Genomic DNA, 18610 nt, shown 5'->3' on the forward strand with positions numbered 1-18610 from the left:
CTTATGTTTTCTTTACAGTTTGAAATGAAATGTGCCGTAGGTACCGGCTATACTTTTGAAAATATTTTTTTCTGGATGGCTCAGAAATTGGACAAAGGACTTTCCAGACTAAAACTCTATCCATTTAATCCTATTGAAGTCTGTCAATCATCCAGAGCTACACAACCAAATGGTTTACTTATGCGACATTGATTTGATTGATCATGGATGCATCATTGATAGGGATTTAACAGGTAAAATATGATGGAGCAGGCACTATTTTGAGCAGTTTATTGGCATGTTTTGATGTAGTAAGATTGTCACTGAGACCCTGGTATCAAAGCATATGAAAATGATTAATGGAGACTAAATAAAATGTCTGCATTGTGTACAGATGAAGTGGTAATAAAATAGGTGGGTAAACCCTAATGCCTTAAACTAGTGTAAAAATAAAGCGATTCACAAAATAAATAGTGGTCATCGACTTAATTACTGTACTTTGCAAGTGTTCCAAGCAATTTTGAAGTTGAAGAGCTCACATCTGAGCATGCGCAGTTAGGTTTACCATACTTGGTTGTCACGTTGGAAAGCGCAATCCAATCCGCTTTTATGTTTCACATTACAGAATTGTGAATCAGATAATCAGAAGATGGCGACAGCTGAGTTGGTGAGTGATTGCATTAACTCTACATTTTGTAAGATAATGGGCAGTTTCAGGTTAGTTATTCTGAAATATATCAAATGTGATATATTAGCTAGTGATGCAAATGTATGGTGGGTGTTGCTGCGAGTGCACGACCACCGCAAATGTGAGAATGATTGTTGGAATGTTCGACTCTTCGAGGGCTCCTAAGTGAAACACGAACTGTCGCTAGCTAATCGATTGTGCATGCTGGAGTTGGGCATATAGCAAGTTACAAGACGTCTCAATGTTAGTCACTATATCTTCATAAGTATTGAAGGTTAAAAATATCCATGCCCAGCAGTGTCAACCGTTAACAGTACTAGTAACAGGCACGGTCGCCACCGCCCCTTCAAGAAAGGTGGCTAGTCAGTTGACCTTCTTGGTGCGTTCCAGGGACAAGTTGTACCAGTTGGGCGTGAAATGGTTTGTCTCAAATGCTAGGTCGCTTTTTGAGATCTCTTCCCCCATCTCTCCAGGAATCAAGTTTGAATCCCCCTAATTCTGAGGGCAAAAAAAGTGAAACAACTGGTCAAGAAGTTGTAAATCCTGAAGATTACATCAAACATCCACTACAAAATAGGTAAGTACTATAGCTGCTTAACCTAGCTAGTTCCACATGAAAATACATAACTAGCTATATCCATTGGGATATCAGTATGCACTAATGTTAATTCCTGACTATGGTTTCTACCAGCTTGTCAGGCATGGGTTAACATATTACAGGAAGCACTGTATATCCCTAAAAGTGTACTGTGGCCGCTGATCTGCACCATTTATCCACAGACCACTTGCCATGTTACCACAAGGTTGCTGGTTCAAGTACAGCTCATCTTATTATATGCCATTTAAGACACTTTTATCCAAAGCAACTTAGTCATGACTGAATGCATTTTACATATGGGTGGCCCCAGCGGGAATCGAACCCGCAAGCGCCATGCTCAACCAGCCACACAGGACCAACATCTTCCCCCTCAATCCCTACACAATGTAAGAAACGTACATAGTAAACTGAAAACTGTCATAAGGTTGACTGGGAGTGTGTTTTGCGTGATGCATTGTCAATATACACTTATAGTCTATAGACAGGTTGGTTGTTCAGCAACAAATCCGACGCATGTGCAACTATGGGGCAAAACTGACAGGGTTGGCTTAGAATGTTTAAATATAGTTTACATGTCGTCTCCAAATATTCATTGAAAATATAAATACATTTGCACAATGAGCTCTTCTCTTTCAAATACATCGTTGTTGGTTAGCTAGCTAGTGAATTCTTGCCAAATTAGCATTGCCATGAAATCAGTCAAACACCTGTTGCTAGCTATCTGACCGTTGAGAATCATAACAAATCATGGCTTCCGGCCACATTGATGCTCACACATTATTTTTGTGACGTCAGCCAATCTGTCTATAGTGTTGACATAAAATCGTTGTATTTTGTTTGCTCTACAGATGGGCTCTGTGGTTCTTTAAGAATGACAAAACGAAAACCTGGCAAGCAAACCTCCGTCTCATCTCCAAGTTTGACACGGTGGAAGACTTCTGGGCGTAAGTATTTTATTGGAGAAAGTCACCTACAACATCTTACATATATTCAGACTGAGTGACTTACTGTGTCAATACTATGCCTTTCCTCCTGTTTTCCCAGTCTGTATAATCACATCCAACTATCAAGTAACTTGATCTCTGGCTGTGACTACTCACTTTTCAAGGTAAGGATGATTTTTCCCTTTCTGTAATATCACACATGCTCCTTTTTCTTCCATACACTACACTATGACAGGGAGTTGTCACATCTCCCAAGGTCTCGTTTCAGCCTGTGGCTTTAGCTTTCACTGCAAGGGTTACGACCCCACCCAAGGAGGTCAGTCTGCCCTAAATAGACCACAACTCAGACTGTTAAACAGCCTCTATCAGTCATAATTCAATGGCATGATCTTATACTAGTATTGCTTGGCTGCTTTTCACTTCAGTCAGCTTTCAGTTCCGTTCCTTATGTTGAACTGGATTCCAGTTTTAGGTTTCATCTATTCCTCTTAAGTAACAACCAAACATACAGAAACTGAGAACAGAGTTGTTCTTGGGTATAGCTTAATCCCTTTATCTGAAAACCAGTTTAATCCAAAGCCCATCTATCATGTATCAAGTTTTGCAACCAAAACAAGCAAATGTCGAGGCTGATCTTTGCAGACAAGCAACCCCTGACCTATAAAGGCAAAAAAAGTAATGAATTGAACTTTGCCCTTTAACCCCTGAGCCTGGTCTGTTTTTGTGCTGCAGGATGGTATCGAGCCCATGTGGGAGGACGAGAGGAACAAGCGTGGCGGCAGATGGCTCATCACACTTTCCAAACAGCAGCGCAGGGCCGACCTCGACCGCTTCTGGCTGGAAACGGTTAGTACCCCACCCCTACAAGTCTGATTACACGCACAAAGGGCAGAACTACACTAAGATGTATTAACTATTTGTATGTAACCCTACTCTGTAAAAGTTGGTGTATTTATCTCATGTTAAGTGTGTGGGACATAGCAGAGTTATCTAGTCGCCTCTCTCTCTCACACACACACACAATATATATTCACAGACTTTTTCCCAGAAGTACATATACAAATGCATTACTTGGACATGCAATACATGTCTCAGAAAGTTGATTATGTCTAGCTGTCATTAAAGTATTAAAACATCTGGCTGTCCATGTGCGTTTCAGCTCCTGTGCCTAGTGGGCGAAGCCTTCGATGACCACAGTGATGATGTATGCGGGGCAGTAGTCAACATCCGAACGAAAGGAGACAAACTTGCGATATGGACAACAGACTACGAAAACAAGGATGCCATTACACACATAGGGTGAGCTGGCGTTGCCATACCATTTAGTTAGCCCTGAAAGATGTTGACCATCTCTTGTTTTTATCCATATCCAGATATTTTTACTAGACTGTGTATTTTCCCTCCTCTGTAGACAAGGGTGGAAGGAGAGGTTAGGCGTGCCACACAAGGTGATCATCGGATATCAATCACACGCGGACACTGCCACCAAGAGTGGTTCCACCACCAAGAACAAGTTTGTCGTCTAAGTAGTTTTTTTTGTTTGTTGGTTGGTTGTTTTTCCTTTCCGTTTCCATGGCGTTTGTTGAAATGCTGTTGCGAAGTTTAATCTGCTACCCAATTGAAACCAGAGCTTCAACACAGACAATTGCCTTTATTCAATCAATTGTAATATGATTTCACGACAAAATGGTCTCATTCATATTTGCCCATAAACAAACCTATACCTTCGATGAAGGGTGGAATAACCATGAGAATTGAAATACCCCCCCAAAAGTTAACTATGTTCTTTTTTATGCGCCATTTCACTTTTCTTACTGAGGATATACTAGGAGGCTTTTTGTTGATATGTTTTATGTTTAACAGTATCACACTCGTAGCTGCCAGGGATTTTTCTGCGTAAGCGTGTTTTCGGGACGCCTAATTCCAAACTAAAAAAAAAATATTTAAAAAATATATATATTAGTACCAGTCAAAAGTTTGGACACACCTACTCATTCAAGGGTTTTTCTTTATTTTTACTATTTTCTACATTGTAAAATGTAGAAAATATAGTGAAGACATCAACTATAAAATATCACATATGGAATCATGTAGTACCCCAAAAAGTGTTAAACAAATCAAAATATATTTTATATTTAAGATTCTTCAAATAGCCACCCTTTGCCTTGATGACAGCTTGGCACACTCTTGGCATTCTCTCACCCTGCTTCATCTGGAATGCAGTCTTGAAGGAGTTCCCACAAATGCTGAGCACTATAATACATTTTCGGAATGTAATTTTGCTTAAACAGCAAAAACCAAATAAGTATGTAAAAATATGTTTTTTATTTAATATAATCTATCAATCATCAAAATAAACGCACAACAGTCAGGAGAATAATAAGAAATTCCCAACTCATCCCAAGCCATCTCAATTGGGTTGAGGTCAGGTGATTGTGGAAGCCAGATCATCTGATGCAGCACTCATCACTCTCCTCCTTGGTCAAATAGCCCTTACCCAGCCTGGAGGTGTGTTGGGTCATTGTCATGTTGAAAAACAAATGATAGTCCCACTAAGCACAAACCAGATAGGATGGCGTATTGCTGCAGAATGTTGTGGTAGCCATGCTGGTTAAGCGTGCCTTGAATTCTTAATAAATCACTGGCTGTTCCCAGCAAAGCACTGTCACACCACCTCGTCCATGCTTCACGGTGGGAACCACACAGGCGAAGATCTGTTCACCTACACTTTGTCTCACTAAGACACAGCGGTTGGAACCAAAAATCTCAAATTTGGACTCATCAGACGAAAGGACAGATTTCCACCGGTCTAATGTCCATTTCTTGTGTTTCTTGGCCCAAGCAAGTTTGTTCTTCTGTTTGGCGAAGGCCTGATTCACGCAGTCTCCTCTGAACAGTGTGTTGAGATGTGTCTGTTACTTGAACTCTGTGAAGCATTTATTCTGGGCAGCAATTTCTGAGGCTGGTAACTAATGAACTTATCCTCTGTAGCAGAGGTAACTCTGGGTCTTCCTTTCCTGTGGCAGTCCTCATGAGAGCCAGTTTAATCATAGTGCTTGATGGTTCTTGCGACTGCACTTGAAGAGACTTTCAAAGTTCTTGATATTTTCCGGATTGACTGACCGTCTTAAAGTAATGATGGACTGTCATTTCTCTTTGCTTATTTGAGCTTTTCTTGCCATAATATGGACTTGGTATTTTACCAAATAGGGTTATCTTCTGTATACCACCCATACCTTGACACAACACAACTGATTGGCTCAAATGCATTAAGGAGGAAAGCAATTCTACAAATTAACTTTAACAAAGCACACCAGTTAATTGAAATGCATTCCAGGTGACTACATCATAAAGCTGGTTGAGAGAATGCCAAGAGTGTGCAAAGCTGTCATCAAGGCAAAGGGTGGCTACTTTGAAGAATCTCAAATGAAAATTATATTTTTTGGGTTATTACATGATTCCATATATTATTTCATAGTTTTGATGTCTTCACTATTATTCTACAATGTAGAAAATAGTAAGAATACAGAAAAACCCTGGAATGAGGTGTGTCCAAACTTTAGACTGTTAGTGTATGTGTAAAATGTATGTATGTATGTATATATTACACACACATACTCATTCATTTTCGGAATATAAACTTAAGCAGCAATATAATATCGTCTTTGAGAACTAACAATTATCAAAATAAACGCTGAACAGTCAGGGGAATTTAAAATTCCCAAAACAATTTATCAGTATTTGTTATTAAGTTTGACCAGAATAAGACAGTTTTAGCCATGGGAAAATGCATAGAATTACAGTTTGTTCTTTAACTGCCAAATGTTCTCTTGGGTCCATGGCAAAATGTTTAGAATTGGAAGAAATTAACTTTAAAACTGCAAAAATGTAAACCAAAAAACATCAATATTGGGGGCCTAAAATTTGTTTACTAAATTCAGCAGCACTGACCACGCCCCGTTTCCACGCCCACCACTTAACCCTGGCTGCGCTTTTTGGGGATCAAAAAGGAGCTTATCTTTTTGCCAAATGTAGTTTGTTTTACCAGATCTAAAGAAGTGCTGTAGTTTTCTCCATTGAATCTCAGTTCATTATTTTCAATTGATTTAGCCTTAAGTGGTCAAAGTTGACTGATACGATAGTTTGCTTTCAGTAAAATGTTCACAACTTTTCGTATTGCAGATCTATTTAGTGTTATTTTTTTTTCTGTCACAATATTGTATTCTTCATGTAAACCTGTATTGTTTTTAAACATTTTCTAAGCACATCAAGATGCTTTCATAAAGTGTATGTAAAACTGTACTTGTATTCATTGGAGGTGTATTAGGTGTAACTGAATGCCTTGCTTTGGCACCTTGTCTTGCTCCTATGAACATGGTACAAAAGATGACTGTAAATAAATGTAAAGTATGTTGTCTTGAAGCTGGAAATTGAGAGATTATTCTGTTTAAATGGATGTTGATGCCTGTAGTCTTGTTCAAAACAACTGTTTCAGAGAAGCTTTCTTCATCTGCATCAAGCCCCACCAGACTCGGTGCAATCGTATGCCTAAAAAGGTGATAAAGGTATTTTACTTATTTTCCATGAGCCATTCAAAAGAACACATCAAGATAAACCTCTTAATGATGCACTCCAGGATCCTAAGCACAAAAAATGTGTAACATATTGTATGAATTCGAATCGTAACAAATCACCCAAATTGCAAGAAAAGAGTAACATTTTTTAGCAGGATCTAATATAAGATATGGATGACTTAGTACACAATTTGACATACTACACAAAAAACAAGGACCACTTTTAGCTCCTGAGCACCACTTTCAAAACTACTGGCTGGCTGAAATTATACCAAAGTTTCAGAGTGCGTTAATTCTCATTTTCATGCAAATATTCTAAAATCCGCAAAAGGAAAATGTGCATTTTCCCACCAGTTGTGTTTCTACAAAACAGACTTGCTATGGATAAAAGTCAGTGTGTGATGTAGTGCACACAAAATGTACTCTTTTGCTTAAGTTTTCATTTACTGAATAAAAATCTGCTCCTTTCTGATGTGTGGATGTACTGCAATACCTAAGATTTCTTGGTAGCCCTGATTTATTTTTATTTCACCTTTATTTAAAAGGTAGGCTAGTTGAGAACAAGTTCTCATTTGCAACTGCGACCTGGCCAAGATAAAGCATAGCAATTCGACACATACAACAACAGTTACACATGGAATAAACAAAACATACAGTCAATAATACAGTAGAACAAAAGAAAACAAAAAGTCTATATACAGTGAGTGCAAATGTGGTAAGATAAGGGAGTTAAGGCAATAAATAGGCCATGGTGGTGAAGTAATTACAATATATCAATTAAACACTGGAATGGTAGATGTGCAAAAGATGAATGTGCAAGTAGAGATACTGGGGTGCAATGGAGCAAGATAAATAAATACAGTATGGGGATGAGGTAGATAGATGGGCTCTTTACAGATGGGCAATGTACAGGTGCAGTGATCTGTGAGCCGCTCTGACAGCTGATGCTTAAAGCTAGTGAGGGAGATATGAGTCTCCAGCTTCAGAGATTCTTGCAGTTCGTTCCAGTCATTGGCAGCAGAGAACTGGAAGGAAAGATGACCAAAGGAGGAATTGGCTTTGGGGGTGACCAGTGAGATATACCTGCTGGAGCGCGTGCTACGAGTGGGTGCTGCTATGGTGACCAGTGAGCTGAGATAAGGCGGGGCTTTACCTAGCAGAGACTTGTAGATGACCTGGAGCCAGTGGGTTTGGTGACGGGTATGAAGCGAGTGCCAACCAACGAGAGCGTACAGGTTGCAGTGGTGGGTAGTGTATGGGGCTTTGGTGACAAAACGGATGGCATTGTGATAGACTGCATCCAATTTGTTGAGTAGAGTGTTGGAGGCAATTTTATAGATGACATCACCGAAGTCGAGGATCGGTAGGATGGTCAGTTTTACGAGGGTGTGTTTGGCAGCATGAGTGAAGGATGCTTTGTTGTGATATAGGAAGCCGATTCTAGATTTAATTTTGGATTGGAGATGCTTAATGTGAGTCTGGAAGGAGAGTTTACAGTCTAACCAGACACCTAGGTATTTGTAGTTGTCCACGTATTCTAAGTCAGAGCCGTCCAGAGTAGTGATGCTGGACGGGCGAGCAGGTGCGGGCAGTGATCGATTGAATAGCATGCATTTCGTTTTACTTGCGTTTAAGAGCAGTTGGAGGCCATGGAAGGAGAGTTGTATGGCATTGAAGCTCGTCTGGAGTTTAGTTAACACTGTGTCCAAAGAGGGGCCAGAAGTATACAGAATGGTGTCGTCTTCGTAGAGGTGGATCAGAGAATCACCAGCAGCAGGAGCGACATCACTGATGTATACAGAGAAGAGTCGGCCCGAGAATTGATCAACACCTATAATTAATGACAAGCCATTTCCTTCCACAAAACATGTCATTAATCATTTCTGATATCAGACAAATTGAGAAGAACAGACCAGATGAGCGAATATGGTGTTAATCCGTGTGAACTTGTTTAATAAAGCTATAGAGGGAAACCTTTTATGTACGTTTAACTGTAACCACCTGAAGTCATCCAGCTAGTTTAAGTTTTCCTTTTTGTTTGCAGATTAGCCAATAGTGTATGAAATATAGACTGTGAAATGTTCAGAATCTTTGAAATGTAATACACATGCCGCCCAATTCTGATATTTGTTTCACAAATTTTTCTTTTGACCAATCAGATCAGTTCTGAAAAAGATCTGTCAAAATACCAATTAGTGGGAAAAATCTGACTTAGGCTACCTGTGTAAACGCAGGCTTAGATCTGATTGTTGTGTGGCCATGCATTACACTATTTTAAACTGATTTGGGATCCATCACACATTTCTGGGCTTGCATGTAATGCCAGATGTACACTACACGACTTTCTAAATCCTAACATCGCTGAGCATCTCACATTAAACAACCGTCTTTCCTGTAGTTTTTTGTCTTGCCATCGTAGTGGGGTGTGCACTTAACAATCTGGCACAGACAGGATGTCACACACTGTAAGATGATTGATTGTGAGGATTCTCGATACCTCGCTGACTCGCGACAACAGTGATCCGCCTCAAACATTTTCAGTCAGACATTCACACTTGGCATACAGAGTTGAAATAACATTGCTTGTGAACTTCAGAGCTGTAATGATTTGTCGCTTTGGGTAAAGGCAAGTACAAACGCATACTAATAGTAGTCATCGTTTGAGAGTACACCAGGCATGGGCAAATGGCGGCCCGCGGACGCAGTCGAGGTCTCAACTTACTGTTGCGAGTTAGAATTGTAGAATACACAGGGTCATTTGGCTCTGAGAGTTAGAATAGTAGAATACACAGGGTCATTTGGCTCTGAGAGTTAGAATAGTAGAATACACAGGGTGCAATTTTGAAATGTGGTTGTGCATCAGCAGTTTTTCTCTTGTCAGTCATTGACAGTCACTCAATTAGCCCATGTCAGCAACATTTTTTTTAGGAGATTGGTAAGTTAGTCTAGCGGCCAGCTATCGAAACTTGTAGTCGGCCTAATCATTGTCAAATTACCGACCGGGGGGTTCCCCATTGATTTTGTTAGTCACTCTCACTCAGATATCATATAAAAATAATGTGTATAATTGCAGGAAATTAGCTGTAAAACTACAAATTTCCCTCTGCCGAGTAGAATTACATGACATGAGTTATAAAATTGCTAAATCTTCTCTCCGCCCCATGGAGAAATGTGTAGAATTGCAGCAAACATGCTTTAAAACGGCAACATTTTCTTTACGCCCCATGTCAAAATGAGTAGAATTGCATGAAAAAATGTTGTCAAGAGGGGGGTCGCAAAACTTTTTTGCTAACCGGGTAGGGGAGCGGTGGGTTTGGGGTGTGGTATGGATGTGGGTATGCAAACCCGCGAGTCACTGCGGCCCCTCATGATGAGTTGAGGTTTTTTGTGGCCCCCACTCCCATCAAAGTTGCCCATCCCTGGTCTACATTTCTGCATGATGCGAAACAACGTCATCAACTCACTGGCTTTTCTCTGGCGAGCTCTCATTGGCTGTTGCTGACCATCATTCTCAAATCTTGTCATTGCACATCTCACACTACAGGAGTATTGCAGATTTTGTGCTGATAAAGTCAAACGTTTGAAAATATTGGGACATCTGGGACTGCTCAAATGCTCTGACCCTCTCACATAAAACAACCGTTGGTGATGGGTAGGCAAAGACATGGGGATTTTGTCTCCAATATCCAAAACTGTCTGGGACGGCTAAATCGGGGCCAAGATCGTGTAGTGTACAGCCAACATAAATCCTAACGTCGATCGTAAACTCCGACCAAGACGTCGCAGGTCGCATAATGTGAGCGGGTGAAAGATGTGCGATTATGGGTCTAAACTCCCAATCCGCATCTTAGGTCCCAATTATTTTTCTGACATGCCAGAAATGTTTGTTGTATCTTGTGTAGTGGGGTGGTACTACTGGAGTGCTATGATGCGACTTGCAACTTGTACAGGCAGGCCACGACACATCTGGAAAGCACAGGACAGGGAGGGGTGTTGACAGGTCTCAATGTGAGCAAATTGGTGTAATGTGAGCACACCGACCGCAGACTTCAGGATGACAAGATTATGCAGACAATTCGCATAATGTAAGTTGCTCCAACGATGTAAAGACTTTTCATCGTTGTCTGACGTATTCCTAGCTTGGCAGTTCCGAGTGCATTTCGTTAAGAAAGCACTACCACACCAGTAGATGGCAGTAGGTATACTAACAAGGCTAATCTGAGGCAATTTCCTGTTTGGAGTTGATAAAAGGAAGGGTGTGTCTAGCAGAGATTTCCTAAAAACACTTTGATACTCCTATGACAGGAAGTTACTTTTTCGTAGCAGGTTAGGAGAATTAGGTTAGGGTTAGGAAAAGGGTTAGGGTTAGCAAAAATTCTCTCCTAACCTGCTATAAAAATTCACTTCTGGTCGTAGCTCTATCAAAGTGGCGTGTTTTTAGGGAGTCCCTTGTCTAGCCGTTGGTTTGGGTATGATGTGCTCCTGCACATGGAGACTGTATGGACCAATGTGGGACCTCAGTCCTTTTGAATGACCTTGTATTTAGTGTATTTGTGTCAGCTCAATTTAAACCATTGAAGTACCAAGCAACGTTGGAGCTGGTTGGCCTAGATTAGTGGTTCCCAACCAGGGGTACTAGGACCTCTTGGTGTACTTGGCCTATGCATAGGGGGTACTTGAGAAGGCTTATGAGACCATAGGCATACTGGTAAAATTCACATGAGGGGGTACTTCAAGGGTACTCCGGGTAGAGAAAAATACAGTTAGTGGTACACTAACCGAAAACGTTTGGGAACCGCTGGCCTAGATGGACTAAACTACAAAGTAACATTGGAACTGGTTGGCCTTGGTGAGCTGGGGCAAACTTAGTGATTTGGAGGCCCCAGGCAGAGGCCAATCTGAGCCCCCCCCCCCCCCCACACACACACACACCGCAAAACATGCCATACTCTTTTTGGCCAGACAGCATCAGACCCATTGGCTACACATACATGTCGTCTCACTCGATAGCGATGGTAGTATTATCAGCAGCACCTGTCTTTTAATAAAGAAATGTATATTGTATCCCTCTAGATTCTAAGGGCCCGGGGTTGGGTTTCTACTAAGCTAGCCTCTTCGAGAACCAGGCTTCCCTAATACGGCTAAGCCTGGGGAAGTTCATGGCAGAAAAATAGATAAATAGGGATGGAGACCCTGTGTAAATTGGTGCCGCCTCACTACATGTCAAACCTATCAAATGCCTTGATTGGGCGGAGCTCCATTAGTGCTCAGCAGATTAGTATCGTAGGTGCAACATTGTACCGGTAAGTCGATTTTGTGTATAAGCGCACTTCTGACAACAATGACTTTTTTTCCCCAAGGTTTTTCCTCCAGGTTTTCTTAAATTCTCTGCAATGTTGCAAACTAGCATACGGAACAACTTTCTGCAAAATGTGTCCTTCCCAGTCTGAAAACAGTGACAAATATAACATGTAGCACCAACGGACATGTTCTCCGAGAGTTATATTTCATTTAGCACCCCTGTAGGTATAAATAAAAATATGTAAAACAATTATTTGACAAAACATTGAATTTGGCCTTAATGCTATTAACCCGTAGAAACTCATTGAATAAGAGATTCATGCATGGAAAACGGATAGTAAAACTGTAATCAAAAGGATGTATGTTTTGAAGTATCGGTCCTATATCTGAGATATATATTTTTTTAAACTCTGGAGTGATTTCATTTTTTTTTTACAGTGGAATTACCATAACATATTCATGTCCTTTCATTTTTCAGCCCGGTACCGGGTTACCTTCAGACGAGTCCCCTGACACTTGTGGGGGTCGTAGAGCAAAACGGAGAACACCAATGTGTTCTTTCCATAGAGGGGTAATATCAGTCGACCAAACCAGTTGGACGTTACAGACGTTTTCGTGAGAAGACCGATTTTCGAGATATCTCCTGGTCTGACAAACGCGGTAGATAGAGACGTACCCCATGCAAAAAAATAGGTATCTCTAGCTTAAAAATACAGATTTATACTTTTTTTAATATGCTTTAAATGGACTGAACTAACAGGCAACTCATCATGAGGGGCCGTAGTGGCTTGTGGGTCTGCATCCACACATTTATTCTATTAGACACCTTAATAAATACTTTTAAATTAAATTTCCTTAGATATTAGTCTTTGAGTTTGCTAATGTTACTGTCCCCACTACAACAAAAATGCTTAAATGCATTTAATTTTGTCCTCGAAACATTTAATTGAAATACTGTAGAATTCCATTCATTCTTAAGGAGGACTGCTCCTATTGGATAGTGCCAATATGGCCAACCAATGGCTTCAAAGCCTCTCAATGGCCAATACATAGCATAAACAAATCAGGGTTTATGTACATCAATGGTTGAAACCTGCTATAAATGTGTAACCTGCTATAAGTGTGTGCAAAATAAGTAGTCAGCTTAACTTCTCCAACTTCTGACCTCAACTGGAGACCTTTTGTAGACCCGTGGACAAATTAAAAAAAACTATCAAATAATATATGCAGTACCAGTCAAACGTTTGGACACAACTACTCATTAAAGGGTTTTTCTTTATTTTTACTATTTATCTACATTGTAGAATAATAGTGAAGACATCAAAACTATGAAATAACACATATGGAATCATGTAGTAACCAAAAAAGTGTTAAACAAATCAAAACATACTTTATATTTTAGATTCTTCAAAGTAGCCACCCTTTTCCTTGATGACAGCTTTGCACATGCTTGGCATTCTCTCCACCAGCTTCACCTGGAATGCTTTTCCAACAGTCTTGAAGGAGCTCCCACATATGCTGAGCACTTGTTGACTGCTTTTCCTTCACTCTGTGGTCCAACGCATCCCAAACCATCTCAATTGGGTTGAGGTCAGGTAATTATGGAGGCCAGATCATCTAATGCAGCACTCCATCACTCTCCTTACACATCCTGGAGGTTTGTTGGGTCATTATCCTGTTGAAAAGCAAATGATAGTCCCACTAAGCGCAATCCAGATGGGATAGCGTATTGCTGCAGAATGCTGTGGTAGCCATGCTGATTAAGTGTGCCTTGAGTTCTAAATAAATCAGTGACAGTGTCACCAGCAAAGCACCCCCACACCATCACACCTCCTCCAGGCTTCAGGGTGGGAACCACACATGCAGAGATCATCCGTTCACCTACTCTGCGTCTCACAAAGACACGACTGTTGGAATCAAAAATCTCACATTTGGACTCATCAGACCAAAGGACAGATTCCACCATTCTAATGTCTATTGCTAGTATTTCTTGGAGCAAGCAAGTCTCTTCTTCTTATTGGTGTCTTTTAGTAGTGGTTTCTTTGCAGCTATTCGACCATGAAGGCCTGATTCACACAGTCTCCTCTGAACAGTTGATGTTGAGATGTGTCTGTTACTTGAACTCTGAACCATTTATTTGGGCTGCAATTATACAATATAGAAAATAGTAAAAAATAAATAAAAAAACCCCCTGAAATGAGTAGGTGGTACTGCATATATATATATATATATATATATATATATATATGTACACAGTGAGGGAAAAAATTATTTGATCCCCTGCTGATTTTGTACGATTGCCCACTGACAAAGAAATTATCAGTCTATAATTTTAATGGTAGGTTTATTTGAACAGTAAGAGACAGAATAACAACAAAAAAATCCTGAAAAACGCATGTCAAAAATGTTATAAATTGATTTGCATTTTAATGAGGGAAATAAGTATTTGACCCCTCTGCAAAACATGACTTAGTACTTGGTGGCAAAACCCTTGTTGGCAATCACAGAGGTCAGACGTTTCTTGCAGTTGGCCATCAGGTTTGCACACATCTCAGGAGGGATTTTGTCCCACTCCTCTTTGCAGATCTTCTCCAAGTCATTAAGGTTTTGAGGCTGACGTTTGGCAACTCGAACCTTCAGCTCCCTCCACAGATTTTCTATGGGATTAAGGTCTGGAGACTGGTTAGGCCACTCCAGGACCTTAATGTGCTTCTTCTTGAGCCACTCCTTTGTTGCCTCCTTTGTTGCCTCCTTTGTTGCCTTTGTTGCCGTGTTTCGGGTCATTGTCATGCTGGAATACCCATCCACGACCCATTTTCAATGCCCTGGCTGAGGGAAGGAGGTTCTCACCCAAGATTTGACGGTACATGGCCCCGTCCATAGTCCCTTTGATGCGGTGAAGTTGTCCTGTCCCCTTAGCAGAAAAACACCCCCAAAGTATAATGTTTCCACCTCCATGTTTGACAGTGGGGATGGTGTTCTTGGGGTCATAGGCAGCATTCCTCCTCCTCCAAACACGGCGAGTTGAGTTAATGCCAAAGAGCTCCATTTTGGTCTCAACTGACCACAACACTTCTCCTCTGAATCATTCAGATGTTCATTGGCAAACTTCAGACGGGCATGTATATGTGCTTTCTTGAGCAGGGGGACCTTGTGCGCGCTGCAGGATTTCAGTCCGTCACGGCGTAGTGTGTTACCAATTGTTTTCTTGGTGACTATGGTCCCAGCTGCCTTGAGATCATTGACAAGATCCTCCCGTGTAGTTCTGGGCTGATTCCTCACCGTTCTCATGGTCATTGCAACTCCACGAGGGGAGATCTTGCATGGAGCCCCAGGCCGAGGGAGATTGACAGTTCTTTTGTGTTTCTTCCATTTGCGAATAATCGCACCAACTGTTGCCACCTTCTCACCAAGCTGCTTGGCGATGGTCTTGTAGCCCATTTCAGCCTTGTGTAGGTCTACAATCTTGTCCCTGACATCCTTGGAGAGCTCTTTGGTCTTGGCCATGGTGGAGAGTTTGGAATCTGATTGATTGCTTCTGTGGACAGGTGTCTTTTATACAGGTAACAAGCTGAAATTAGGAGCACTCTCTTTAAGAGTGTGCTCCCAATCTCAGCTCGTTACCTGTATAAAAAACACCTGGGAGCCAGAAATCTTTCTGATTGAGAGGGGGTCAAATACTTATTGCCCTCAATAAAATGCAAATCATTTTATAACATTTTTGACATGCGTTTTTCTGGTTTTTTTTGCTTTTATTCTGTCTCTCACTGTTCAAATAAACCTACCATTAAAATGATAGACTGATAATTTCTTTGTCAGTGGGCAAACGTACAAAATCAGCAGGGGATCAAATACTTTTTTCCCTCACTGTGTATATATATATATATATAATAAAAAAAATGTAATTCTTCATCAAGGCTGGATAGCTGGTTTAGTCACTCTCCTGAACAGACCCCCAGTGTTGACATCCTCCTGGATCATGGGAAATTCACTGAAATCTGAAGTTATTTCCATCATCCACATGGAGGCAGTATGGGCCTGTAATGCCAAATAGTGTCCATGAGCCAAAATATGTCCACCCTGGCGTCACAATGGGATTTGATGAGCTGTTAGCGTCTGTTGCTATATCAACGGCTAACTCCATCTGTGTACTCTTCTAGCTTGTATGACTTTCCATTGTGAAGACTTGCTTTGAAAAAAGAAAATTAGGATTCCAATCACAGACTGTCTCCATTTCCACTGATGCACCTGGGAAAGAGATATCTGTAAATAGCAGCTGGAGTGCATTTTCTTTTTTCAGTCCCACTTTTCAATTTCCCCCCATTGCCTTAGGCAACTATCAACTTCCTGCTAGGGCAACTTGTGTATCGCGTACCAAGCGGGACAGAGAGAGAGTCAAGCATTGCACTGCTTTCCAAGCAATTTTTTCTTCTTCTATGGGTCGATTGAACACAGATGAGTTCCAACCCCATGCACTCAACACACTATCCAGGCATGCTCAACATAAGAGGCTCCAAGTAGTTATAGTCTAGCGGTCCTCAAGAGGTGTAGCCTAAGTCCCCTTCTGGCTCCCATGTAAGGGGATGTCACCTGCCTTCCAGTTCGAGAGTGAGATTGTTCAGTCCCACTATGCTTTGGCTGTCTCGGTAGACTGGATTGAAGTGGCCCAGAGGGTCACTAGACTTACTGTTATTCAAGACATAGCTGGCAGTTTCTCACAGCTTCTCATAGCTGTAATGATCCCAGCTTGTTTCTATCTCACTCTCATTGTGGGATGACAAATGCACATCTACTTGTTAATCTTGTAACTGAGACGTCTGGTTCTGAGACCTACATTTACATGTAATGGATGTGCTTGGCAGAATATGAGGCAGTTTATAAAATGCAAGGCTTGTGTTTATGCTAATTGCACACACACACACACACACACACACACACACACACACACACACACACACACACACACACACACACACACACACACACACGCCTATATACACACAGAGACAAGCTCTTAAAGTTTAAAAAGTGTTTGACCTCCAAAGAAACAAATAACTAATGCATTTCCGTTCAAGGAGTGGTGGAGAGTTTATATTGCCCCAAATCCCTAGACAGAGAGTTCGTATAGCTCTGTTTTTTTGCTCTGTTTCTCTCTGTTTCTCTCAGTTCTTTTCTCTCTGTTTCTCTCTGTTTCTCTCTGTTTCTCTCACTCTCTGCTTCTCTCTCTGTTTCTCTCTGTTTCTCTCAGTTCTTTTCTCTCTGTTTCTCTCTGTTTCTCTCTGTTTCTCTCACTCTCTGCTTCTCTCTCTGTTTCTCTCTGTTTCTCTCATTTCTTTTCTCTCTGTTTCTCTCTGTTTCTCTCTGTTTCTCTCACTCTCTGCTTCTCTCTCTGTTTCTCTCTGTTTCTCTCTATCTATACTTTCTATCTGTTTCTCTCTCTCACTTTATCTTTCTCTCTCTCTCTCTGTTTCTCTCTATCTATTCTTTCTATGTTTTTCTCTCTGTCTGTTTCTCTCACTCTCTGCTTCTCTATCTATTCTCTCTGTCTGTTTCTCTCTCTCTTGGTTGGTTTCTCTTCTCTCCTCTGTTCTCTCTTCTCTGTCTGTTTCTCTCTCTTTTTCATCTCTCTCTCTCTTCTCTGCTCTGTTCTCTCTTTTTTCTCTCTCTGTCTGTTTCTCTTTCTCTGTTTCTCTCTCCCTCCCACCTCCCTCTCTTCCTCTCCATGTATAACTGTACAGATGTGTGCATTAACTAGCCCAGATCAGATGTCAGGGGCATGCAGTTACTTAGTTAGATGAGCCTCCATCAGTGTCTGCAGACAGTAACTGCCTGGTGCCATGGTGTGGAAGGCTGAAAGCCAACTATCCCCGGGCGTGAGATATATTTCCCAAAGCCTCCCCTATCATCCATCTTTGAGTCCCATCTCACAGTCAGAATTTTCTGACCCACTTTTACACTGGTGTTGTTTTAAGGTGCTTCATATTTCTGTAACTGGGTAGAACCGTTGTCCTAATGTGACCGCATCCTTGTAGGTCTGCTAGTGCCAGGCGTATGTGATTGTTAATTAAGGGCGTGATGGTTAATTATGGGCATGATCGTTAATTAAGCCATCCTGTTTGTGTCATTCAGCGGATCCCCTTACTATGTGCAGGCTGGCGTGCCTTGGGAGGACGGGTGTGGCGACCGTGGCCTCTGGTACGCGTTCCCCTTCTCCCATGGCACGCCTCCCTAGGTATGTCTTTTGTGTGTTGGCCAGAAACGTAATAAATTGATTGACGATTGAATGCCTATGTCAAATTAAATCAAATCACATTTTATTGGTCACATACACGTGTTCAGCAAATGTTATTACGGGTGTAGTGAAATGCTTGTGTTTCTAGCTCCGACTAAATCTAACAAATATCTAACAATTTCACAACATATACCCAATACACACAAATCTAAGTAAAGGAATGGAATTAAGAATATATAAATATAAATGGACGAGCAATGTCAGAGCGGCATAGACTAAGATACAGCAGAATAT

General features: G+C 41.1%; 1 protein-coding gene across 1 annotated transcript; it reads left to right on the top strand.

The window, feature by feature from the left end:
- Positions 1-534: 534 nt before the first annotated feature.
- Positions 535-4139, top strand: eif4ea (eukaryotic translation initiation factor 4ea). The gene is made up of 7 exons (XM_014199188.3): positions 535-646; positions 1141-1244; positions 2114-2209; positions 2310-2373; positions 2942-3055; positions 3369-3508; positions 3621-4139. Exons 1-7 carry the CDS (start codon positions 629-631, stop codon positions 3733-3735), a joined length of 651 nt encoding a protein of 216 aa, XP_014054663.1. The 5' UTR covers positions 535-628; the 3' UTR covers positions 3736-4139.
- Positions 4140-18610: the final 14471 nt, after the last annotated feature.

This window comes from Salmo salar, chromosome 05, assembly GCF_965601325.2.
Source record: "Salmo salar chromosome 05, fSalSal1, whole genome shotgun sequence".
NCBI classification, from domain to species: domain Eukaryota; kingdom Metazoa; phylum Chordata; class Actinopteri; order Salmoniformes; family Salmonidae; genus Salmo; species Salmo salar.

Excerpts from the sequence above, each read along its gene's own strand:
- eif4ea (XM_014199188.3), top strand. Across the intron at positions 2,374-2,941 it reads GTGACTACTCACTTTTCAAG|GATGGTATCGAGCCCATGTG; the intron begins GTAAGGATGATT and ends TTTGTGCTGCAG. Across the intron at positions 3,509-3,620 it reads GATGCCATTACACACATAGG|ACAAGGGTGGAAGGAGAGGT; the intron begins GTGAGCTGGCGT and ends CCTCCTCTGTAG.